A 22,100-nucleotide genomic window follows, 5' to 3' on the forward strand; every position below is an offset into this window, starting at 1 on the left:
TACCTATTTAGAAAACTGAGAAAGTTTTAGTTGAGATGGACTTTCAATTGCACCAGTTAAGTTCTTAGCCGATCCTTATACTGCAGAAGCTAGTTCAATGAACTGACTCACTTTTTTTTTCACATAAAAGTGACTCGAAAAGGCCGTTACGGAGAAACTGTGTGTTTACTTGTGCTGATCTTCCCTCCTACGAGTGGCATGGTTTAGTAGGTGCGAGGGAATCCCTTGACTACTGTGGTTGCGAAATGAGGAAGTGCGCGACAAACTTAAAAATTTGACTGAGCGGGGACTTTCGGGTTGGCGTCATACACGTTGTTCGCAGCCAACAAGCAGAGACGCGTAACTCAATGGTTGTCTCTGATATGTGACTATACACCATTGCCCGTTTCGCTTCTTGTCGTCTGGAGTAAGCCAAGCTCTTTTTCGCTAGTCATTTTGGGGGAAAATGGCACAGGATAAAATTATCATAAAGCAGGGATGTCTGCACATGCAGGAGAAAGAACAGGTAATGTATGATTTGTTTGTATCAGAATATATAGCGCAGATATACCTGAGTTCTGACGAATATAATAGTATGATCGGGCTCGACAGAGCTATAGACTCTGTGGTGTTGTTGTGCTTGTATAGTAAAGTTGTAGATCTCATATCATACTTTGAGCCGTTCTCGCGCTTCTGATACCCACGTTTTTTCCTGCGGATGACTGTGGAGTGTGTGTTGATGTAGACCGCGCATGATGTTGCACTCACCCAGAGATAAATACTTAATAAGTATATCTATATGCACTAACAATATATCTGGTAGGCTATATGGACGCATGCTACTCCCAAACAAAATGCTCCATTCTTATACAGTACAGCCTTGACTTGTTGATTTGTATAGGAGTATAACGTGTCCCATACAGTCATGGTATTCACTAAGCGTACCGTTGCTTGTAAGGGCATGTAGTCCCCCGTGTGTTTTCAAAGTTTTTTTGTTAGAGTTCGAGGCAGGTGAGGATATCTTGATCCAGATTCATTGCCCTCAGGTCTACAACGTAAAAACAAAAACAAAAACAAAAACAAAACAAAAACAAAACAAAACAAGCGATGCATATACATCCAAATACGTAGTTCAGTTCAGTTCAGTTTAGCTAAACAAAGTATGATATATTAAAAAGCATGCGTAAAACAATCTCATGGTTTAATTAATCTTAAGGAAAAAAAAGAAGGAATATAAAACGAAAAGTGAATAGCATGGTATTTATTAAGATATGATACAAGTGGAATGGCTAAGAAGATCTGGTCATGTTTTGGAAGCTAGCAATAAAGTAGGTATTGAAAAAGAGTGGTCCACTAAAAAGCTATTATATAGGCTTGTAGTACATGGATCACATACTCAAAAGCCTGACAGTTGTAATTGACTCTGATATAAAATGTCCCGAGGGCTTGTCAAGGAATTGATAAATGTATATTTCCGTAGCTTGATGAGGGTTTCGGCTGACTACTTTCCACTTTTGTTCTTGCCATGAACGATAAGATTAATACCCCTGTATATTAATTGTCACTGACTCTCCTCTCCCGCAGAGGTTTCGTTTTTGGAAGATATCTATATTGCAGAGTATGATGGTTTACTGTTTTACTGTAAGGTGGATAAGAGAACAAAGCACTTCAAAATCTTTGTCAGCAGAATCAGAAAATAAAGTTAATGACAATTGAAATTAAACATATCATTAGGGTCGATGATGATGTCTTCTTCTTTTTCAGTATTGTTCAGATGACTGTTTCGTTTATAAATGTATTGGTAATTGATATAGGAAAAGTCCCATTTATAGTTTTATATATTGTTCTTATCAATCCCGAAAAAAAATCTTTTATATAACCCATCCGTGGCCACTAAAGTCTTTCAAAAAGGGGAAATTAATCATTGAAGTTTAAAAAAAAGAAAACATGCAGATTACAGAATTTAGAAAATGACTTGTTTTCATGGAATGGTAATATTGATTTTAATAGTACGTATCAAGTGACTAGAAGATGAGTTGATGATGTAATCACGTCACAAGTCTAATACATAAATGATTTCTAAATTTCCTTGTTTAATTTGATTCTAAAGGGGAATGAATTGTGTATCATTTGCATGAAATCCTTTTGGAGCTGTAATAATCTAACAGTGATTATATAATTGTAAAGGGAGGACTTATATTTGATACATTACCGATCGTGAACTAGGTACCTATATTTGCTCTGAACGAGTCCCTAATTTCATTAGAGTATTATATGTATGTGGTTGCGACCGATACAACTGTTAAATCCTGTAAGCCTCTAGAAATCCGAAACTTTCTCATATTTTGCCTGAATTTGTTTCAGCTTTCACTCTTATGTTTGTCCGACTTTGCTGGTAAACCTTGAGAACGGAGTTGAGTTTTGATAATGATGAGATAAAAGGAGTCACGAATAAGACTTCTCTCTCTCAAAAAAAAAACAGTTTAGTTTAGTTCAGTTCAAATTCATTTCGTTTTTTTCACTATGAAATAATATATAAACAAATCTCACTTTCTTCAGCGACAAAAATGATGCATGTGACATTATACAACGAAAACAATATTCATAAACTTACAGTAAGGATACATTACAATGGTTGGTAAAGTAACGAAAGTGAAATAATTGACAATATGCATTGTGTGACGTTGAGATTCATCCCATTTTTTTTTTGTGAAAGAAATAACGATCAGTGTTTATTATTGTTATAATAATCAAATCGTAATCTCATTACCATGGTAAGATTCCCATAGTGGATGCTGTGATGTTTACATCTCATAGACACTCTTATCATCACTTAGTTTGCCCCCCCCCCCCCAAAAAAAAAAAAGAAAAGAAAAAGAGAATAAAAATTTGTACTATATAATTACGTCACTATGATCATCAAAACAAACTTTCCACTCATATTTTCCTTTACAGGGTAGTTTAAAGGCCATGCTTCATCCTCTGGAAATCTGGTTAGTCTGTAAGATTTTTTTTGGCCAAAAGTTTAGTTGTGAATTACGAGGAGCTCTTTTATCCAGGCTCCAGCTCGAAGCCCCTGCCGCTTGGAGATAATTCCGCGTGAAAACTGGTCAATCCATGATGGGGGAACCTACGGATGATATTCATAGAGCTGTATAAGAAACCCGTGGCCAACAATACTAGAAGTCACATGCTTACTATGATCACGCCCGCTTGGCGTTCCAGTGATCTGACATCATAACTCCCTCAACTTTCAGCGCGAGCCTAGTGTAATCCCTTTCCAGCTCACATTCCATTATTCATTTCCTGTCGATTTTGTGGGTAACATGCAGCGTTGGAGATTTTTCTGTTTACCATCAAGACACGTCCTATTTTAGTCTTATCGTCGTTTAATACGGCCGCAATACGCGTATACCGAATGGTGGGTATGGTTTATAACGGAGCCACAAGTACAGAGCATGCACAAATTCGTCATTGGTTCTGATTTGCTCGAAGATAAAATCTAACGAAGGCGTTATGTTCTTCTATGCCACAATGTTGTGATACACATTGATTCCTGCAAAAAGTGAAAAGTATATTTGCTTTGTCATATCTGTAGCATACACTTGGATCAAGAGCTATAATCTTGTCTAGAGTTGCCGGATAACTTTCAAACTTCGAATTAGATTTTGAAGCAAATCATCGAATGCAACGTATTCTAAATTTATTCAGATTGAAATATTAGAAACTTTGGGATACTTTTTCTTGGTTTCTTAAACTCTCATTAATGTGTCTTGGTGAATTTGTCTGCATTCGCTCAATCAACGGAAACAACATGGCAACAAAACCAATGACTTCCCAAAATTTCCACCGGGAAAACTGACCCTTGATCCCCCATTGGTCCACATCCCCCCCCCCCAAAAAAAAAAGGGGGGGGGGGGAGTTCGGCGTCTCCTGAATAGGTCTCGGCTTTGTTCAAAAAATGTACGTACTCGCCTAGAAAGCGCCATTGTGAAGATGAGAAAAAAATTGCAATTATGTCTTTGCATATTACCTCAGACAGAGTAGTTTATTTTTGCAGATTTCTTTTTATCTCTTTTCTTTAAATTTATTTCAAAGATTTACACATATATATGTGCAGAAATACTATTGACACATGATTCAGAGTTTATTTCATTTTTTCGACAAAACAAGTCACACTTCTTTTGATAACAGAGAATAAGGTAAACAAAACATTATGTATCAAAAGAATGTACAACAATTGAGAACCTTATCGTAATTATACATTGTAGTAAAAAAGAAGCAGAAGTGATCGAAATGAAGTACATGTATAACTTTGCTTAAAGTGCGAAAAATGGAGAGACCCACTAAAAAGACAGAGCTTTTTAGACAGACAGAGACACATAAACGCTATTGCTCCTTGGAAATTGTTTAATTCTTGGACAAAACCTATTTAAGATACATGTATTTCCATTCTTTTTTTTTTTTCAAATCTAAATGGGGGTTTGAGGAAAAATGTAGTAGCCATGCATGCTTTTCACAAGTGTTTTTGGGGGGCGACGTGTGATGCAGGGGCCGCAGAACTTTTTAGAGTGGGTGGGAGAAGAAGAGGAGGCGGCGGGCCGGGGGTATCAAGGACCAATTGTAGCCCTCAAACCCCCCCCCCCCCCCTTCCCTTGCGACTGTGTTGTACCAATTCGTTCTCATTATGTACTCTGCGTAATTTTTCATTTTTTTGTTTGCTTCCATTGCATTTCGACGCGAGTGCAAGCGATATGCGTGGATTTATAGTTTTTTGCTTCCTCATTTTCATACAGTACGAAAAACACGCTTCCTTTCACACTTCCGTGTTTTAAGAGTCTATTTACCCAAGCACGGAAAAGATTTGCGGATATCATCAATTTGTAATTCATTTCTATTGTCCCAGTTCCAATGTCAGTTAAGGGTCAGAGTCAAGATTTCACTGAAGATTTGGCGCTAAACCAAATTGTATTATTACGTCCTTGACAACAAATACTATATAGAATATAAATCATTCTTAAGACAAGTGTTAATATCGATGGCACGTTAAAGAGGCATTGACAAGAGTTCGAATCGTGCGAGAGAATGAAGGTCAATAATGTGAGGGAATGTTCCTACTCACAACATCCTAAGATATTTAGTCTTCATTATATATTGATAAATTGATCAAGGGATTTATGGTGCAGTATAAACTGCAACTCACTATTTCCCGTATGTTTTTTTTTTCAGTCAGCCAAAGATATTGATAATGTAGGATATTCTTCTATAATACATGTCCAGTATAAATTGAAAAAAGCAACTGAGGGTGTATATAGGGAATATTACTGTTGTGTCTTTTTTATTTCTAATTTCAAGACATGTTAATATATCTTGACAATTCTGTAAAAAAAAATATTCTTTACATTGTATTGAAGAAAAGAAGCAATTATTTTCCATTACAATCTTTCCGTAAGTTATATCGTTATAATCATGTGCATATACATAATACAAAATTAGGTTTGCTGCCTCGTGTAACAAATACATACTTATGAATGTATGCAGTGTTGAGGTGATTCAGTGTTTATCCCTCTTCGTACAGAGTGATATAGGTAAACAGAAAAAAAAATAATTGTATTTGTTTATGTATTGGGATGAGATTTGTGCTTGAATAGCCAGATTGCTGTGGAAATTCATCAACTTACAATGTCGTTACCATAGTTGCAGAAATAGTGTTGTGCAAGTTCTTTGACCCACTGCCAAGACGGCTTCTGTTAGGTTTAACAGGGAAATTTCTGGGGATGACAGATTGAAGATTTGATGGCAAAACTGACGCCAGGAAACTGGTTACGCCGAACGGTAATCGCAGTTCTGTCAGAAGTTGAACTTCTGTGATCTATTGGACGGTTCGGTTGATGGTTGAGATGTTTGAGTTCACATGATAGGCCTAAAGTTTAAGCTTTTGCTATCCTGGAATCCCTACACCACACATGGAATTATAGAGCGACCAGTGGGATCACTGATCCCGGGAATCATTGACTTGGAGAACGATCAAAACGCGTGACGACTTTTCGCAGGACCATGGACCAGCATGTCTCATTAATAAAGACGGATTGTAGAATACAAATGCATGTTGACTTGCGTTAATTAATTAGGCCTATACCCTCAACATCACGTATGTGTCCAAATAAATATCTAAATACTTGTCATATATTCTATTACAATTCTCCTTTTTTTCAGATTACTTGCATACGCCCACAAAAAAAAACACCTTCCAAACCAAGATTGTGCCAGTGACATTATTTGGGAATCATTACTAATGTACTAATGTGATTAATAAAAGACATAAGAATGCACCTTTCACTGGACCAAGCATAACTTGCATGATTCCATGGTGTGCGTTGTACTAGTATGATTAACGAATTACACTACATGGAAACATGCAAGGTGTCATCGGTCTATCATAGGAGAAGGTGCATTCCACTTTCTTTTGTTAATCATATTAGTACTTTAGCAAATTTTGACAGATGACGTCACTGGCAGAATCCATGTTAGGAAGGTATTGGGGGCGTATCCAGGTATAAGATTTTAATCTGGGGAAATAATTTGAATATCATCATATAGAACATAATAATTAAGACATTCTTATGGCCACTACGTGATGATCAAGGTATTGTGAATCAATACAAGTCAAAATGCTTTTGCATCGCATAGCTCCTTTAAGGAACAAACTGATTTCTGCAGTTGATTGATGTCAACAACACACTGAAACAACAACGCTGAAAGCAAACACTGTCTGCCAATCCCGACCAGACGTAGATGGCGTTAGCGTCGTATCAAACAAAACTATCACCTCTGTGACTTCAAGCAACTTATTTCGAATCGCGGAATGCATACATATCTTTGTCACGAACATTCCACTCTCTTTAAAACGTTGCCTATTCAAGAATCCTAGTCTGCTTATCTGTGTATTATTTATGCTCGCAGACAAAGAGGATAATAGAACATGACAGAAGAACTTGTGACACACTTAGGTTATCAATTACTGTGTCCCTGGCGATGGTTTTTCTTTCTTTCTTTTTTCCTTCTTTTTTTTTCCTTTTTTTTCTGTTTGGCAGAGGCTTCATTTCCTTTTTATGACGAGCTGGCACGCTGCCACCTAAAATTATCCACCCCCTAATCCTATCATCTGGCACTCGCCAATTCTGGCATTGCTCCCTATAGACGGTTTTGCATATGATCTTTTCCTGTATAGGGAAGGCGCAATATAAGATGACTCGCAATGACCGGACTTTGTCCCAGGGAAAAAATAAAAGAAGTCTGTTGCACTTGGAACATGATCATTCAAGTTCATGTCGATACAGTGTTTCTTTTACTTTTTTTGTTGTTCATATTTTGAGAGTTCGTAAGCACTGGTTCGTTTAAGCTAATCTTTTCTGTACCAACGAAGCAAATTTGAAACAAACAAACAACACACACGAGACGAGAAATTAACATGGCAGATAGATAGTAAGATCAAACTAAATTGGTTGTGATATTTAATATCTAACTTTTCAATATCAGGTCTGTGTGTATGTGTGTGTGTGTGTGTGTGTGTGTGTGTGTGCGTGTGTGTGTGTGTGTGTGATATTCATAACGATTACTCTCTTCATTGTTATGTGACCCTTTCATTGAATGATTCACCCTTTCAGAAGTTGGTCTGACCATTATAATTTGCAGTTGATATTTCACTTTATTATTGCGCTATTGTATCGCACCCTCCTTCTCTTAAGCGTAATTAGATATGAAAAGTAAACATAACATTCAGGTTGCAAACGTACTTTCAAGTTGTATAAGGGCTTTTATTCCTTCTGAACACATTGGGTTTTCGCATTTTTTTCCTTTTTTTTTCGATGTCGCCATGTGACTTCTGGACGTAAACTCTGTTGCGACCCGTTATTGTTCAGATTGTGGTTTTTCCCACAGCTAAAGTAAAACCTGTGGGTAATTTCCGTTTTGTACGCTGATTGGATGTCGGAAGAAGCCCATTTTCTATTTCATGTTATTTTTTCAGGGTTGCAATTTAAGGTGTGGAATCTATCCAATTTGTTGTTGCCTTATGGAGAATTTAATTCCCTTTGGTTTCTAACGAAAGTTCGATAGAGGTGAGGAATGGACATTTTTATGGAGTAGATGCATATAATTATGATTGATTTTGAAATGAATGAGTTAATGGATATTTCGGCATTATAGAAAAATAAAAGAGTGCGAAACAGAGTTGTGGGAGGTGTGCTTACCTTCATTGTGCCGCAGCAGCTGTGTTCGAGATGTCCAGCGAAGCTCCGGCCATGATGTGACGTTTCTTCTGATTATTTCGGTGTTCCTATATTATGCCATGCTCATAAGTCGCCTACCCATTACCATGCTCTCTGGAAGTTGCCGTTTTGATATCGTAGTAACCAGGGAGGTGAAAAGAGATTTCTTTCCACCTCCCTGATATTAACTAATATTTCATAGATGGTTCAGTACATTTTCCTCTTGTGTTGATAGAGGTGCAACCTCAAAGGTCCGATTTCACGAAGGTGGCAAAAATGAAACCATGGTTTAAACCATGATGGAGCGCCAAGTGCCGCATGGAATATTTCGTAGATGAAGTCATGATTATTTTGCAACGAAATGACAACATTTTGTTACTAAATGAACATTTCGTCCACGAAATTATCGTTAACGAAACGGTCAATTTGTCGACGAAATTCGTAACGAAATATTCCGTGCGACACTTGGCGCTCCATGGTTTTTGTCCACAGTTTAAACCATGGTTTCATTATTTTGTACCACCTTCATGACTTGCACTGATGAAATGTTTTGCCTCATATAGATTCAAGTTTCCAAAAACTTTCGATCATTTATCATCCATGTAGAACTTGCTGTTTTAGAGGAGTCGTTTTTTAAACAATGAATGCTGATTCAGATGATGCATGCAGAAAGACTATTTGTGAAACATTCGGTGAATGTTTGACTAAGATAAACAGACAATCCGTGCAAAATTTGATGAATCTTTGAAGTTTTGGTTAATTCTGTGCGTTACGCTCTCAAGATGTTTACCCTACAACAATAGGCGGTGCCACAGTATATCGATATAAAAAACACACTTGGGGAGATTTCACAGTGTTCCTTATTTTCATTTTAAAATATTTAATTTGTCAGCGAGATATATTACAGTAGATATTCTCAGCGCCTTTTGGAGGACCTGGGTTGAGCTGCATGGGTCGAGCTGGGTCAAGTGTTCTTTCTTTGTCCTAGAAAGTAATTAATTTGATAGAATTCTATAGATCTTTGATTTATCATTCATCTTATCATTCTGGTGTTTAATGTTTGCTTGTATCAATATGTTTTGTTTGCTTGTGGGAGCGCTGTGGCATAGTGAATTAGATTCCCGACTCCCACACGGAGGACCCGAGTTCGATTCCCGCCCAGTGCTTATGGCGTCCTTCTTGGACAAGATGTTTTTACCCACAATGATCCTCTCGACCCACGTGTATAAATGGGTACCTGGCAACGCTAGAATAATACTAATGGCAGGGCCCTCTGGAAGAACAGTGGCAACACTGAAGAGGCTAATCTGGGTAAAGACGACCATATTATTACAATCATTTATTGTTTTTACCCCCCCCCCCCCCCATGCAGAGCGCTCAGTCAGAGGAGTGCTACTGCACTGCCGTGAAGGATCGCTCGACATCAGGTGGCCGAGTCAAGTTGGGCATCACGCTGGAGCACACCATGCTTAGGAAGACGGTGAAAGATGTGTCCATCAGTAAACGAGGCAACATTCTCTGTGTTCGAGGGGGCGACGAGAAGATCACATTCCTCAGAGCCAGGAACAGGTTAGACTCGACATCACGGTTTAATTTTATTCATTAAATAATCATAATAATAGTAGTAGTAGCAGTAGTAGTAGTAGTAGTAGTATAGTATAGTATAGTATAGTAGTAATATTATTGGTAATAATAACAATAATGATTATATTAACAACCATAATCATAATAATAATAATTGGTTTTGATATAGCGCATTTCAGACTTGTTAAAGATTTCACTGCGCTTTGCAGACTATTACATTTCACAGTTTATTTTTTTAATGTTTTAAGTCAAAGAAGGCAACAGATATAGACAGACACACAGACAGACAGACTGACATACACGAAGAAAGATGGCTGGATGAAAAGACAGATACACAGATGGAGAAAGAAAGAGATAGAGAAGGCATTTTAGTACATTATTCTTTCTAAAAAATTTAAGAAGAACAGTAAAGAAGGGTTTCCTTTACTTGTGCGACACCCCTCTTCGTTCAACGCAGATCACCAGAAATGTTGGAAAGCCCTCACTATAATAATTTCAGGGATTTTTTCCGGGAAGAAACCTCGCGCTATCTTTCTTATTCAATTTTTTCAATTCAATGTTTTATTTCATTTTTCGACAAAGAGATATGAACATCACTTTTTTGATAACAGAAATTAAGGTGCGTAAAGTATAACATGAAAGAATGTATATACAATGATTGTACCACCTTATAATAATTATACACTATCATATAACTCAAGTGACTAGAAGTAATTATACAGTATGCAAAATTCGAAAAATGGAGGGACCCACTAAAAAGACAAAGCTTGCAGATTGTGGGCCCCTCAGAGGAAAAACATCAGTTGAGAAAAAAAGTAATAGTCTGGAAGCCCACTAGAAAGATAGATCAACAAAAGCAGACAGATATACAAACAAATAAACATGAAATGAGACTGGAGTAGGCGTAACAATACAATGGAGAGTTGACTATGAGACGAGACAAAATGAGGCAAAGCTAACATAATAGAAAAGAACAGAACAGACAAAAACGTTCTACAGACAGCGATCTCGTAAGAAGTATGTCGAGAAGGTGAGAAAAAGTGACGCAAGAAAGAACAGGGCAATAGACATGCCTATGATCGGAGAAATATCGTAGCATTATATGAATGTAGTATACAAGAGCTAAAGTATACTTGGCAATCAATATGTGAAAACGTGGGTTCTTAGAAAAGAAGTTATAACAGCTGGTTAATTCTATTCAGTAGAATAAGGTTGCAACAAAGAAACTTTCAATTTCCTCTAAAATGAATATATTGAGGGGGCATTTTTAATATCAGGATGCATGGAATTCCAATAGCTCGGGCCAGTGTAAACAAATGTGTTCTTTGCTAAAATCGTACGGAAAAGAGGTAAATGATATTCGTTAGAGCGTCGAGTTGGATATTCATGAAATGACTGATTTTTTAGGAACATGGAATGGAAAACATCAGGAAGAAGGTTATTGTTGTACATATACATAAATTGACCTAAACTGAATAAAAACAAATCTCTAAATTTTAACAACTTATTAGAGGAAACTTATGTATAGCTATCTCTCTATCAATACGTGCAGTTTCGGTCAGAAGTACTTTTGTCAAGAGAATACCCATTTCCTCACTTTTCCATGCATCTATCCACTTTAATACGACTGCCAAACAGTCATTTTATTTCATTTCATTTCATTTCATATCATTTCATTTCAAGGACTCCTATCATTGTAGGTGCACGAAAACAAGCGCAAGGCCTCCATACCATACACACCCACGCAATCATGTCTTTGTGTATAAAATCATTGGTACTCCACAGATCTATTTACATGGCCCACGGTTTCGCGCCACCGATCTCAACACACATAGGCACGCACACCCACACACACACACACGCACACACACATACAAACAAACAAATACTTCAATAAGGCAATAAAGTAGAAGAACATTTCTGGCTGTACAAAATAACAAAAGTAGGCCCTACATTTTCAATCTTGAAAAAAATAGAAATTCCGTTAAAAACCAAGGGTATTTCTGGGTTTCCGGACGCAAATATCCGTCCTCATCCTAGCGTTGCCCATGCGTATGGACCCCACCAAGAGCGTATAATGACGGGCCCCTGGACCCTGGACCCGAACCCCACCCCCCCCCCCCCCCCCCCCCTGGCACACCCGCATTCTCACACGTCATGCAATCCAAATGCGTTAGGTAAATGCGTAAAGTGAATTCAATTGATATCCAAACATTGGTCCTTGCAATGCATGCCTTTGTCTTCATTATAAGCTTATAATGATTTCCGACAATTTTCTCTAGTTCTGGAACCTTTGTAACATTTCACGTTGCATTTAACATGTTACTAATTACACCAACACCATAAAATTGGCACGAGTTCAACAGTAGATCTTTGGCGTACCACTGATATTTTCTGTATTGAATTGGTATATGTTGCTGAAAATAATTCATGAACGGAACCATTCTCGAAATGTTGGTAGATTTAAACGTGTGTTACTTATAGCTCTTGTTTCCCCTTGAAACGTTTAGACAAGAATGTCTGGATTGGTTCTACGCCTTGAGTGGTGAACCGGCGCCTCGACCTACTCATCGGTCTTGTCCCGTGGCGCCGCCAGTCCCCACCCCGGGTGCCGAACGATCGGTCCAATCCGGCCTCGCTGTCCCTTCGGCCATCTTTCAACAACAGCTGAGCGACATTCGTGCGCGAGGAGTATGCATTCATATATCTCTTGCATTCAGTCTTTTTATCCCTAAGATGTCATCAACTGCTATCATAAAACTTATGTGGACATAATGTGGTACTTAGTGGGAAAAGAAAATCGTGAGTTCGAATAGTACAGGGCCCATTATCCTTTGAGATGTTCTAACCACTTGATCCTTAACGAGTTGATATAATTACCTGGCAATCATGTGGTAATGGGAATGACAGGCACCCATAAAAGACGCAATGTTTGCGCTTAAAAGGCTACTTAGGGTAATTAAGATCGTATTATATACATAATGATCTTTGAATCTTACTTTCCCATCGGAAATCATCCAGTCAAAATTGTGTTTAGGTTGTGTTCATTACCATAATCTCTCTTGTCGTTTGCTATGTTCCTCTTGGAAACGATGTCTTCAGCTATTCTTATGTAGCATTATTATAATTATTGCTGGTTTCTTTCAACAATGCATAATACTTGTTATACTTTGCTACAACTCTCGCCTGGATTGACAGAAACAACAAATACAAAAACAAACCGACAAGTAAAGTATACTGCAATATGTATGCCAAATGGTGATTGGCCTCATCGTATACTAGTATATAGTATACTTTGCCCTATTTAATCTGGAGTTGTGTAAGCTCTGACTGTAAGTTAAAATGTACGTATCTTACGTAAATACATTTTCGTGGTATATTCAGGAAATATTTTACGTAAATTTATGATTCTTAATTTCATTTATTCATTCATTCGTTCGTTCATTCATTCATTCAATGAAACATTATATCATCATTATCATCTATACAGGATAAGCTCCGATCTCCGGAAATTGACTCTTATGGTAAGAACGAACAACCACACCATTTGATATCATTACCGGGTATTAATGTAATAACTATAGGCAGGAAAGATGGATATCATTTGCAACAAACATGATGGCTGCTCCTAGACTGCACTTAGCGACTGATATTCGTGAACAAATCTGCAATGTTCTGAAGTATTTGAGTCAACGAAATATGTTCTGTTTCATGTTTGTATGTGTGCGTGTGGGATTATGCATGCCATAGCAGTGGTGTCAGTTAATATCTGTCCGTATGTGCACATGTAGTGAGAACAATAGCAAATCCCTATGATTAATCTTGCAAAAGATAATCCTCGTTTGTCAACTTTTTTTGTGGAACTCATTCTGCGTATAAAACATACAAAAACATGACAGGGCCTTCTTCATCACAAAGGGAACAATAAGGGGAAACCAATTCACTCTTTTGTCAGTTACTATAGAGTAATTAAAATGCTGATTGTTATGATGGTGATGGTGAGAATAGTTATGATAATGAGGATAATACTCATGGTATGGTGAATAGCATATTATCATCGCAATTGATAGGTATAGTGGAAGTGATATAGTGATAGTAATTGTTGTGAATTTTATTTAAAGGTTGATGACATTATTGAGAGTATTCATACATAAATAGTGGGCTTATAAAATCCTTTTTCATCTTTCATCATCTCTCCTCGATAGACCAAGATGGCTCGGAGGCGTATCTCAACGTCGACTTCAACATCACTCTCACGGAAACACGTGATGCTTATAAAGATCTGCACGACCTCAATGTAATTATTTTCTGTTGTGTGTTTCTATCCAAAAACTCTGCCAGATTTGGCTATAGTCGAGAGAGAAGCAAGAGAGACGTAGAAACACACATCACGGAAGTAGTCTATGTTCGCATAACACACAAACACACACAAACGCACATTCAAACATGCACCAGGCGGAATACAAAGAAGGTGTCTCAAGCCACTTTTGCGAATGCGTGTGAAACCTGAAGACCACTCTGATGATAGTTACGTTCAGACGGTGAAGATAAGCTAACTTCGACGAAAAGCTGTACGGGGCGTTACGAAATCGACCGTGCGACACCCCATAGAGCTTATCCTCGAGGTTAAGGATCACCGTCTGAACGTACTAGTAACTATAATAACTTATGCTCTCTATTAACATAATTTCCTACGAAAAGACCGATGATAGTGAATGCATTATTCCACCATGCACCCAAATTGTGAATCACAGGCTTTTTTAACAGATTGGATATACGTGGATATTTTAGATCAAAGTTATTGACTCAATATAATTTTTTGATTCCTATAAATTAAGTTGGGTTTTTTGTTACGCGGAAAAGCTTTCAAAACCCTCTTTAGGTTGACACATGTCACACAAAGTACTTTAACACACAACATACATAACAACGTTCAAACCCAAACTCATGCAAGAAGTAATCCTAACGATAGGTATTCGCATACGAATATGGTCGCCGATATGCAAGTAAAATGGTGTAGCTGACGTTACAAACTCGTAGAATGAAAGTCAAATCCAAGGCTTTGCACCCAATGAACGTTATAGTTCATGCACACATTGCACATTAGTTGCTTCAACAACAAAAAAAAAATTATTTGTTTTGCAGTCAATCCTTGCACCTCATAGCATTTCCTCGACAACGTGCAATGTTATACACATTTCTCTTAAGTTTAAATAGTTCTAGGTTAGTCGATATGGAATCATAGTCTATAAAATTATCATAAATTCTTTCACTTTCAGTTTCAGAGATCAAAAGGAATCCTGAGGTGTAAAGGTTGTCCTCACGTACAATAGTTATTTGTCTTTGTGTAATCCGGGAAATAAGCGCAGCTGTCGGCCGATGAGCAGTAATAATTATCGCATGAGGAAAGACTGTAATGATTCGCAGTGTTTTGTGTGATTGGATCTTTTGGCTTAATATTCAGATGCATATAATACATCGCTTTGAATACTGTATATTACGCAGTCACGTAATCATTAATCCTCGTGTAAGGTTCAACTGTAGTATACGTGTAATCGCTCCCTATTTATACAAGGAATTGATGCGAGCAGCTGGAAAAGGAGGCCATCCTAACGAAACGGGCAGGGCGGACCAAGAATTGGAGGAAGACAACTATTACATCGCTCCCGACATCCCTCAAGGCATCAGGTATGGCACAGACGCGGTTGCTGCGGGTGACGAGTCGCACTCTGAAGTGGATGCTTTAAAAGAGTCACTGGCAGTGAAACTCAAGTTAGCAATGCAACAAGCCGGGCTTTTAGAGCCAAAGGTAAATGACCATCAAACTTAAATGAGATATAGACCATAATGCAGGCGTCACACTGTTCCGAAATTTAACAAAGATGGACACACGATAAAGGAAATGTTCAAATTCGTCTCTGATGGAATGAACACCGGCTCATTCATTAGGGTATCTTAGGCCATTGTGTGTACCGCCGGTTGAATTTTCCAGGCTCCAGTAGCAACGTCATAAGCGGTGGCAAAATCTTTGTGTAGCTTTTATGTTTCCTTCGTGTGTCCTCCGGGTTAACTTCTTAACAAACACTCACATCTTCGTTTGGCATTCGTGTGCGGTTCGGGTGCCATGGTGTGACCTTCCGTAAGCATCGTTTACTTGCTTCGACTGTTATTTGACTTTTAACCAAGTTGGTGGCAATCTTCTCCCGAATTTGAAAATTCCATATCCGTATGGCCATGTTGTGCAATATCGGGACAGTGTGACGCCTCCTTAACAATTATTGTAATTCTCTTTGTGAAGCCAGTAATTTACTTACGAAGGAGTCTCCAGTTGTTAAAGAGGGGCAAAGATTTGGAAGGAAGCAAGTTATGTGTCTTGGAACTATTCCCGTTTTGTCTGCTGTTCCTGCCTCACGTTATGTCTTTTAACATTGCATAAATATATACTGTACGTATAACCACCGAGTAAACTTAGTGTCAGTGTTCGTTAAACACATCGGTACTTCGAAATCAATGTTTGATGGTGTGATGGTTGTATTGCTGGTTCTCAATCGAGGTTCAAACCTCACGGAATCATCAGTTTTCCAACATTGAAATTTCGCTGATTGAACATCTGTTTGACAAAGCGAATCGAAACCTTACTAGATAAGAGTTGGGGAGGGAAGAGATGATTTGATGAGTTTTTCATTAGGTGGTCAAAGGGGATTCAACAGGTCCGTTTTGGGGGAAAAAGAGACACGAACGATCGACCATCGATGCGAGCAGAATTCTGCATAATATATATCAACACAGAAGACCTCCTAGCTCGCTAGGGTGTACAGGGGATACTCGTGCTGCTCCTCTCTGCACGCACATAAATGGTACAAGAATGAGTTTATACATACACGTACAAACACACACATACACACACACACACACACACACACACACATACACATACACACACACGTTGTGGATGCATTCTCCTGTTCCAAGAACCATATGGCAGTGGTCTTTGTTTAGCTTCAAGTTTGTATGTTCCCGTCGAGTTGCCCTTATATTGATACCGTAAGTACAATTTGAATTGTATACTCCTTTTGTTAGGAACCGGAGCAACCTTTGTACGAAGAACCGACAGACAGTACTACTGATGACATTGGTCCACGAAGACCGGTGCCTAAGGGCGAGGAGACCTCTGCGGAGCGGGACTGGCGAAGGAAACCAAGGTTGCCTGTGTACGACACAAAGCTGGTCACGAACCAGCAATCCGGTCGTTCTGAGTCGTCTGAGGGGAACTACGTAACTCGGCGGGGTTCGGCTAGGACCAGGTGGACAGGACCAAAGCCACAGGACCAGGAGGTAAGGTCCTACATCCTTTGCAGTATTGACAAGGGATGGTACTTACCACTGTCATATTGGCCCCAGCAAGCTCCTTTGTCCCAGTTAACTTAAGTCCCTTGTTGAGAACTGACTAGACGCAATTCAATACTCCGTGCAATCATATGACACGAATGTTAACTATCTTGATCGAATTCATCCGTTGCTTCACGTCAAGACTCGACCCCTTTATCGTCTGCGTCACTCTGCTGCCATAACAATATCTTAGTTTTACATGAATATCAACTTTGAGATCTTCGACATGACCAATTTACACAACATCAGTCCAGGGAGGTTGGACCTCAATGATCAGTCATTAATTGCCTTTAAGAACCATTGGTCTCTTCTCAATGTTTGAGGCGGAGGAATCATTCTGTCCGTCAGATATTTGTAACTGGAGTCACATCGTGTTCTGAAAAAGAATATACTTTTCTAAATACCGCAGCTTGTGTTCACATCATGATTTCTTCAGCAATGCCAATCTCCTATACCAACGTCGTAAAGTATGTGGTGCGAACAACTGATAAGTTTGAATGAGATCTGAATAGGCCTAAGTGAAAGCTTTTGACTCACTTTATGGGATCTTTGTATAGTCACAATAGGCCTATTAATCGACATGAAAAAGAGGGTTAAGGGAGGGACATAAATGTCACGCTGTGAGTGTTTGAACGTGACCCCTTTGTTTCTCGTTCCCGCTTCTTTACAGAAGGTTGAGGAAGCGATTTATGGAAACATTGGCGTGCATGCAGTAGGAAACCACGTCGCGGCAACCACATCGAATCTTGAGTCGCCGCCTCAGCTCCCGCGACCTTCAGCAAAGCCCGCCGTCAGACCGAAGCCGACGCATGCAACTGAACCCGCTGCACCATCTGCCCCGGTCCCGCCCAAAAGGACACTGTCGGCCAGATCGCCCTCCCACACCAAACCTTCGTCTCCTGCGTCTGTTCGAAGAACGGCCACGTTCCCTGGCATAAAGGCGGGAGAACCTGTCCCTGAAGTGAGTATTTGTAGTTCATTCCAATCGTCGCCATATTTGTTTGCTTGATTGCCATCTGAGAAGATGGGTGGATACTCTGGAAGCCCATATTTAGCTGCAATAGCTGGTCTTCCATGGGGTCCAGTTGGATATTAGGCGGGACCACTTCACGAGGTTAAACACGGTGCTCTTTGCGATGAATAGGCCTACACGAAGCGGGATCTTTTACGTGCATGAGTTGTGACTTTCTCACACACGGGACCTCCATAATTATGTCCTATCCGAGCGACGAAGAGTGGACGTACGGTATGATTACACACAACAATGCTCAGTGGGACCCGGGAATCGAACCCGGGTCCTTTGGATTGTGAGGCAGACGCGCTATGCAGACTGAGCTAATTCACATCCCTTTAAGGGGGATTAATTATTGTAGCAACAACTATTCGAAATCTATCAACTATGTCGATCTCATATCTCCCATTTTTGGGATGGATCTCGTTGATTACGCTTTGTAATCTTGTAAAATTCAAGACCCTGATCGGTATAACTGTCAACCGTAATTGTTGACTAATCAGCACCTACTTGAACACTAGCCATCCACTAAACACTTCGTTTAGCACGATATTTTCCGTGTTTTATTTTTATTTAAACAATATTGTAATTAATCAAGTAGTCGGGATATCAGTGACAGTGTTTCTACAATAATTAGTCTCTCTCAATATTTCCGGGTATTGCGCATGAAAGAGTTCTAGCAATTTTTCCATGGTCGGATTTCAAGTTTCTCTTTCGGTAAATCTTCCTGTCAGAGAAAATACAATAATAGTGAAACTTCCCCGTAATCAAGGACATGCAATGAATTACCGATGACCTGGATAGTTGCGTCTTGCTTGAATTCCTGTGTTATTTGTATAGATCGATAGGCCTGCGTGAACAAGATTAACGCTTCGAGAGTAATTAGGCGCATACAAGTACATTAAACAGTTACCGTTCCTTTTCAAATGGTGCCTCTCCTTAAGTTTTATTGATTCCCAGCTCAGGCCGGCGCTTACACAATGTAAGGCGGAATTACCCTGTGTGATGTTAATAAAGTCGTTACAAGTAGTTTTGAATCGGAAGAACTACACCATACGAAAGGTCATATGAAATCCATAAAGTTGTGGTTTTGGCTTTTCTCTCAGCTAAGTAACAATGTAATATATTCAAAACGAAGTTTTGTCTCTGTGCTGAAGACAAGATGAGCATACGATGTCAATGTAAGTTTCCTCTGATTTTTTGTGTCATGCAGTGAAATATTGGTTCACGCATCCGTCGTCATCATAATAATACACGGATACAATAATTCCTTTCCTTTTTCTGACACTTTTTCTAAACGTTGATATTAAACATATTAATCGAATAACAGATAGATTATCTACGAACAGTAATATGTTAGGCGGCATACATCACACTTGTCAAGTCGACACATGCATACTCAATGCCAAAGATTCGCATTTCTATTCAATTTTCAATTAAAATAAATATATTAAGAATTTTCTGCATTGAATGTATACTAGCATTAATACAAATGGGAAATGCAGTCATTTTTTTTAAATTTTCAAGACACTTTACCCGATACTTCAAGCATGCCTGCAGTGAAATGTTTTCAACCCGAAATATCCCTTCCCATCTTCAGTTTATTAAAGTGACAACTAAGTTTTATGCCTTTGAGTGCAATTTGACAGGATATCCTGAGAAATTCGACACTATTTTTTCATCGGATGTTCAGACACATCCGGCGTTAAAGTACACACACCCGCATTATATTCAGAAACAGTTAGGGAAATGAATACATGTCTTCCTCCATTAATGCGCGGATGATAAGACATACCACGTAAACTTACAAGTTCTTACAGTATACAGGAAAACTCACTCCAGGAGTGCATGTTCCGTTCGTTTGCCACTAGTCAACTATTTTGTTAGAGGTGTTTTGATCCGTTCGCTCGGTTTTCTGTCACGACAGTATAGGAAAGGGGGTCTTCGAATGGATTACCGTCCTGTATGCCTATTTCATTACAATCAATCTCCATTTTCGTTAACTTTATATCCAGTTGTATGAGAACGTGGACCGACGGAGGGGGTCTCAGAGCCGTTCGACAGGACCATGTGAAGCGCCCTCATTGTCAAGACGTCCTCCCCTCCTTCCACCAAACCTTGAACAATGTGAAGCGTCTGGACCCCCACCCCTCCCTCCACCTAACCTCCAGAAAGTTGTAGAGTCGGGACGTCCACCGCTTCCTCCTCCTAATCGCAGACAGAGTGAAGTGTCGGAACGTCCACCCCTCCCACCACCTAATCGCGGACATGAGGTGTCGGAACGCCCACCCCTCCCTCCACCTAATCGCGAAGAAAGTGAATTACCGTCAAGACACCCACCCCTCCCTCCACCTAACCACCGCAAAAGCGAAGCGTCGGGGCGTCCACCCGTACCTCCACCTAAACTCGCCCAAGGAAATGTGCTGGGCGAACTGTCCGAACGGCTAAGTGCTCAACGCCAAAAGGGCAACAAGCAACCAAAACGTTCGGTCTTCAAGTGACGGGAGAGACGTGAAGAGGTAAGATCCCATGGTCCACGTTCAATCATGGTCATCCCAGCCGTTTGTTTGAACCTGATTGACAAGTTAAATTTCTACATTACATAATGGGAAGGTTGCCGCGAGATCTTCCTTTACACTCACATAAACACACACCCCTTCTGACAAAGATGCTCTCAGTCCTCACTCTGAACTCTAAAGAGATGCGATCATTTTTGTTTTTTAAGACCATGTGCGTTATTGTTTATCCGTAGGTCGCAAAAGAGGGTGTAGGCCATGTACCCCATCATCTCAAAGATTTGACATTGTTATGAACGTATTTCAGATCAAGGAGTCATATCATCACCGTAATTATCGATCCTATTCGACATTCATTTTTCTCCATGCAGATTTATCCTAACTGGAAGCAAGATTCGGAAGCCTGCATCCACAGTATAGGCAATCTACTTGATGTCGGATGAGCATCGATGGGCCTCCGTGTACCGAATGATGGCGCTCTGTAAAACTCTTCGTAATCTGGCGCTTGAGGAGCATGCCTACTCCAGGGTGAAGATACGTCTGTAGAGAGTTTATGGTTTAACCAAGGAGTTTCACTGGTTAGACCTTAATTGATTTTTGAAGACGTGGCACTGCATTTTATTCCATCTAATGCGCACTCTCCCTCACCGATCTCATTTCACTTATTGGCGGCAATTATGAAATCGATGAACAAGGGCAACGTTCACTAAGATCGTGTGCTGTCTGTTTGCTTGTCTGTATATGTTAATTTGTGTGTGTGTGTGTGTGTGTGTGTGTGTGTGTGTGTGTGTATGTATGTGTGTGTGTATGCTGCTTTGTTACTGTGAGAAGCAGCGCATTCTTGTGATGTTGTGTAATCTAGGAGTACTACACCACACACACTTAAGGTCACGTAATATTCGTCTTGCCAAAATCAATGTTTTTAATTCACAAAATCTCGATTCCATACATGGCATTTATCATTTATTTCTCAAGAAAATGTAATACAAAATATACGATGATACAATACAAGAATTAAAAGGTATAAATTAGATGAAACCTTCCCCTGAACGTACAACTGTCTCGATATGAAAGTGAACACAAAACGTCTGTTTACTGTAGTACTGATCTATAAATTTTACGAAGTAGGAGAAATGTGATGAGGCCTACATAAAATCAAGCATGTTAAGTTTGGGGTCCCAGAATCTCGTGCAGTTGCATAGCAGGCCTGCATTTCTCGAAAACACGTATACTTCTTATAATTATCAGAGGTCTACCAAATGAATTGGTGGCTAAGTGTAGGCCTGCTAAGTACCACAACGGATTCTTCTGGAGTCAGCTTGATGCAACGTTCATGTCTGGCTTCGAAGT

At 39.3% G+C, this 22,100-nt stretch overlaps 1 protein-coding gene across 1 annotated transcript; it reads left to right on the plus strand.

The window, feature by feature from the left end:
* The first annotated feature begins 305 nt into the window (after positions 1–305).
* Positions 306–21,530, plus strand: LOC139718130 (uncharacterized). The gene is made up of 10 exons (XM_071629613.1): positions 306–505; positions 9,622–9,818; positions 12,344–12,524; positions 13,324–13,357; positions 14,039–14,130; positions 15,409–15,642; positions 16,914–17,168; positions 17,893–18,183; positions 20,250–20,753; positions 21,122–21,530. Exons 1-9 carry the CDS (start codon positions 446–448, stop codon positions 20,733–20,735), a joined length of 1,830 nt encoding a protein of 609 aa, XP_071485714.1. The 5' UTR covers positions 306–445; the 3' UTR covers positions 20,736–20,753; positions 21,122–21,530.
* The last annotated feature ends 570 nt before the right edge of the window (positions 21,531–22,100 follow it).

This window comes from Diadema antillarum, unplaced genomic scaffold (genome assembly GCF_040938485.1).
Source record: "Diadema antillarum isolate AM-2024a unplaced genomic scaffold, OU_Dant_1.0 scf00000089, whole genome shotgun sequence".
Taxonomy (NCBI): domain Eukaryota; kingdom Metazoa; phylum Echinodermata; class Echinoidea; order Diadematoida; family Diadematidae; genus Diadema; species Diadema antillarum.

Coding starts and splice junctions, on each gene's coding strand:
- LOC139718130 (XM_071629613.1), top strand. CDS start 446: ATGGCACAGGATAAAATTATCATAAAGCAGGGATGTCTGCACATGCAG. Junction 9,819..12,343: donor TTCCTCAGAGCCAGGAACAG/GTTAGACTCGAC, acceptor TGAAACGTTTAG/ACAAGAATGTCTGGATTGGT. Junction 18,184..20,249: donor CGGGAGAACCTGTCCCTGAA/GTGAGTATTTGT, acceptor CTTTATATCCAG/TTGTATGAGAACGTGGACCG.